The 4,108-nt window shown below is 42.5% G+C and overlaps 1 protein-coding gene across 1 annotated transcript; it reads right to left on the bottom strand.

The window, feature by feature from the left end:
• Positions 1-226: 226 nt before the first annotated feature.
• Positions 227-2,111, bottom strand: LOC122112305. Its single transcript, XM_042685090.1, is given in 2 exon segments — positions 227-420; positions 1,223-2,111. Coding segments are annotated over 2 exon segments (1,083 nt in total).
• Positions 2,112-4,108: the final 1,997 nt, after the last annotated feature.

Here is a 4,108-nt window from a genome sequence, read left to right as displayed (position 1 = left end):
CATCTTTATTTTCGATGGACTTTCCCTCTGCTGTCAGTAATCCTCTTTCTTTCTAGATAGCTCTGTGTATATGAGCCATTGCAAATGATTACTGACTATCACTATACAGAGTTAGTCTTTTATTCTTTCCTAGCGTTAGTACTTGGGGTCAGGGCTATTAATTCGGCTCTCTAGGCTGACGTGCCTATGGGCAGAGGTTCGGCCCAAACCACATCAGTCTCAGTCACTACTGCTGCTCCCGCATACCTGTGTCCTTGATGAAGAAAGCTGCTCCCATCAGTAAACCACACAAGTTCACCATCTGGTAACACTGATCTCTTAAGTCCTCTTGGATATTACAGACTTGAGCCAAGATCTCCGAGCAATCATATAGTGACATGTCTAGGTCTGGATCTGGTAGAAAAATCGCTGGGTTGACAGCTGAGGGAACCAGGAAATTAATTCTGAGAGGACTGAGTAGCAGTCCTTGGTAATGGATTAGTCAGGCATTGCTGAGCCATCGGTCTGGTGGTTGCTTTAACACACTCTCACTAGCATGGGCGTGGTCACATACAGTTCCTGCCCCCATAGTTAATTTGCATCTTTTACCATTAAAGCAGTAGCCACTTTCATTCTCAGGCATGGTGGCCATCCTGCTGCCACCGGTCTAATTTCTTTGATAAGTAGGCTACTGTCTTCTCCATGGGCCTAGATATTGGCTTAGGACTCCTTTCATAATCCCATTATGTTCATCCACATACAAATTAAAGTGTTCATTTGTATCAGGGAGTCTTAATGCTGAGGCTGACAATAAGGCAGTTTTTATCTGTTCAAAGGCTTGTTCAACTTACTCTATCCATAAAAACAGCTGCTTTTCTTTGGTAGCCTCATAAAGGGGTTTAGCCATCTCCGCAAACCCAGGAATCCACAGACAACAAAAGCCTGCTGAGCCCCAAAGCTCCCTTACGTGGTGCTGAGACTGGGGTGTTGGAATTTTAAGGACAGTTTCTTTTCTTCCTTTTGTAAGCCACTGCTGGCCCCCTTTCAATAAATAGTCCAGATAAGTTACCTCTGATTTGCAGATTTGAGCTTTCTTGGCCAACACTTAAGAAACCAAGGCTTCCCAAAGTCTCGAGTAAATCTTCCATTCCTCAGATGCATTCTCTTTCAGTTTTAGCAGCAATTAATAAATCATCCACATATTGCAACAAAGTCAAGCTAGGGTGGCTTCCCATAGACTCACCTAAGTCCTCATGCAGGGCTTCGTCAAAGAGTGTTGGTGAGTTTTTAAATCCTTGAGGAAGTCTTTTCCAGTTCAGCTGTCCATTAATATCTCTTTCTACATCAGTCCACTCAAAGGACAAGAGATCTTAGCTTTTAGCTGCCAAGGGTAGGCTGAAAAAGTCATCTTTTAAATCTAATACTGTGTACCACTGTCTTTTGTGAGGCAAGGTGCTCAGGAGTGTGTAGGGGTTGAGTACAGTCAGGTGAATGTCCATTACCCATTTATTTACCTCTCTTAAGTCCTCCACTGGCTTATATTCATTGGAGTGGGGCTTACAGACTGATAGCAGGGGAGTGTTCCATGCTGACTGACAGGGCCGCAGTATACCCAGTTCTAGCAGACACCTAATGTGGGCCGTTATTCCCACCCGTGTCTCCATGGATATAGGGTACTGCCAGACTCTGACTGGATCAGCTCCTGGCTTTACCTCAATGAATAGAGCTGGTCTATGCTTCATTAGTCCCACTCCTCCAGTCTCTGCCCAGGCTTCTGGATACCTTTCCAGCCAGTAGGTGATTTCTTGGTGAGGAGCCTGTGGTGATTGGTGCAACCGGTACTCATCTTCCAGGCTCATAGTCAGAGCTTGTATTGGTCTCCCTTGGGCATCTGTCACCTGGGAGCCTTCTGGATAGAAGTGAATCTGTGCCCCGACCTTAGTCAACAAGTCTCTTCCTAATAAGGGATAAAGGCTCTCTGGGATAACTAAAAATGAGTGAGATACTCGTCCCGTCACCAGATCCACTGTGCTTTGGGTGGTCCATGAGTATCGTTTAACTGCTGTGACCCCTTGCACCGAAGAAGTTTTGTTCGAAAGTTTTCCATGGGGCTTTATTACTCCTTGGGACATTTTGAGTTGTGGTCATATCCCAAATTGCTGAAAGCATCGGCTATTTCGTTTTGTGACAATTGTAATTAATATTCTCCTTTCCTCTGGTTTTATGTGTGGATTGATATACATTGAAATGGGTCAGAACCAGAATGCACCTGGCACTACCCTTACCTTCCTAACAACTAATTTAAAGAATGTTAAGGACAGAGCTAACAATGTCCCCAGGTGTAAAGTGTGGACTAGCTGGTTTGTCTTAGATCCCAAAGGGGTAGACAGAGACACATTGCGATATTCTAGCAGTGGCATCCGATAGATTACCTGACTCCAGCTTTGCTTCAAGTGGGCCAATCTTTCTAGGCCAGATTTCACCCTTCGTGGTAGAAAAATAAGGGGGTCTGAAAGAGAAAGTAGTTATTATAGGATGAAGAAACAGAATGAAGACTAACAGCCTCAAACGGAGACAAACAAGGTCTCTTGGCATCCTCCTCCGGATGAACCTGAGTGAGGAAACGTTTCATAATACTCACATTACAAACACACAGACATTAGGACAAGACACACATTTAACAGCATGCCCATGGTACACTGTCAGACAGAAAGTGAGGGATTACAGACAGGATAAATCCCAAATGACCTCACTAGTGGACAGACTACCTTGTAAACTATCAGACAGAAAGTTTCTGACAACAAACAGGCCCAAGAGTCCACACTAGTGGATAATTTACCTTCCCAGGGAACCTGGGGACCTCTCCCACAAGACCAGTTGGCTGCCTTATAGCACTATCCGACAGGACTTCTTGCCAACTCCAATACCAATACTGCATGACACAGAGACCCCAGACAGTTACAAAGTGGCAATGCCTTAACTTACCAGCCATTCTTTGCTACTCTCTGATCAGGTATCTGAGTGGGTTTATGGGTTTATCCCTGATGAGCCCCCACCTGTTATACCTCCTCCAAAGACCACCAGAAACCAAGATCAATGTAAGTGACAAGAGTGGTTTATTTGCAAATTCGAACTTGGTCCTCCGTGCACTTGGTAACTGGTGACACTAAGAGGCCCCGAGCATAGAATCAGTACAGTTTTTATAGTATTGAATAAACAACCTTAAGGGAGTGTTACATGGGAAGTTACATGATTGGCTAATATTTTAAGCAAATTAAGCTACACATACATGATTGGTTATTATTAATACTGACTTGTTATTGACGGGTACCACCTGGCCACTGGGTCACCGTGTCTCGTATGGCCACCCAGTGTTTGGTTGATGTATCCAGAGAAAATTCCTGTGGCTTGCCTAAGGATTATATATGTTTTAGTTGCCTGGCAATTGTTTTCTTTTCTGTGTCATTTCTGGGTCAAATTCATGGTTCTTTTTATAATCCGTACCTCACAAGGTGGTTGCTAGTCTGTAATGGAGTTATTTAGTTCTTTATTGTGCCTCTATAAGTCAGACTTTTCAGCACAAACTCTACAAAGGAAATAATTCTAGTTCTTTGCAGGCAAGAATGTGATGAAAAGCATACTTTTACCGTCCTACATGAAATAAGAAGACACACTTTAAAAGCTTAATAATTGATGAGTCCTTAAATAACAGTGGCAGTTTTAAGGCACTCTAGATAATTCAAGTCCTTTACCTCCCCACAACCATAACTGCTATTCACAAATCATTGCGAAGATGAATTTCTAGTTCTTTTTGATATTTTGAATAGCTTAGGAGTAACATAAACAATAATTCAACTGGTTGAGAAAATTTAATTTAGAATAAGCAAAACATCAGAGTCAGCTACATAGCATAACCTTTAGGGAGAATGAATTAAGGAATATGGTATGTCCATTGTAACTTAATATTAGACATTAGGGCAAAATGCCAGAAACAGGCTCTGCAAGAAGGACATAGAACTCTTTAAGATATATTAAAGATTACCTAGGGACAAGTAATTTTACCTACATTTTCTATTATATGATAGCACATTTGTGTCTGCTGATCACAGAGACTCAAAACGTTTTTAAA

Source organism: Dipodomys spectabilis, unplaced genomic scaffold, assembly GCF_019054845.1.
Source record: "Dipodomys spectabilis isolate Male_0828 unplaced genomic scaffold, ASM1905484v1 ptg000093l, whole genome shotgun sequence".
NCBI classification, from domain to species: Eukaryota; Metazoa; Chordata; class Mammalia; order Rodentia; family Heteromyidae; genus Dipodomys; species Dipodomys spectabilis.
This window is presented reverse-complemented; position numbering and strand designations above follow the sequence as displayed.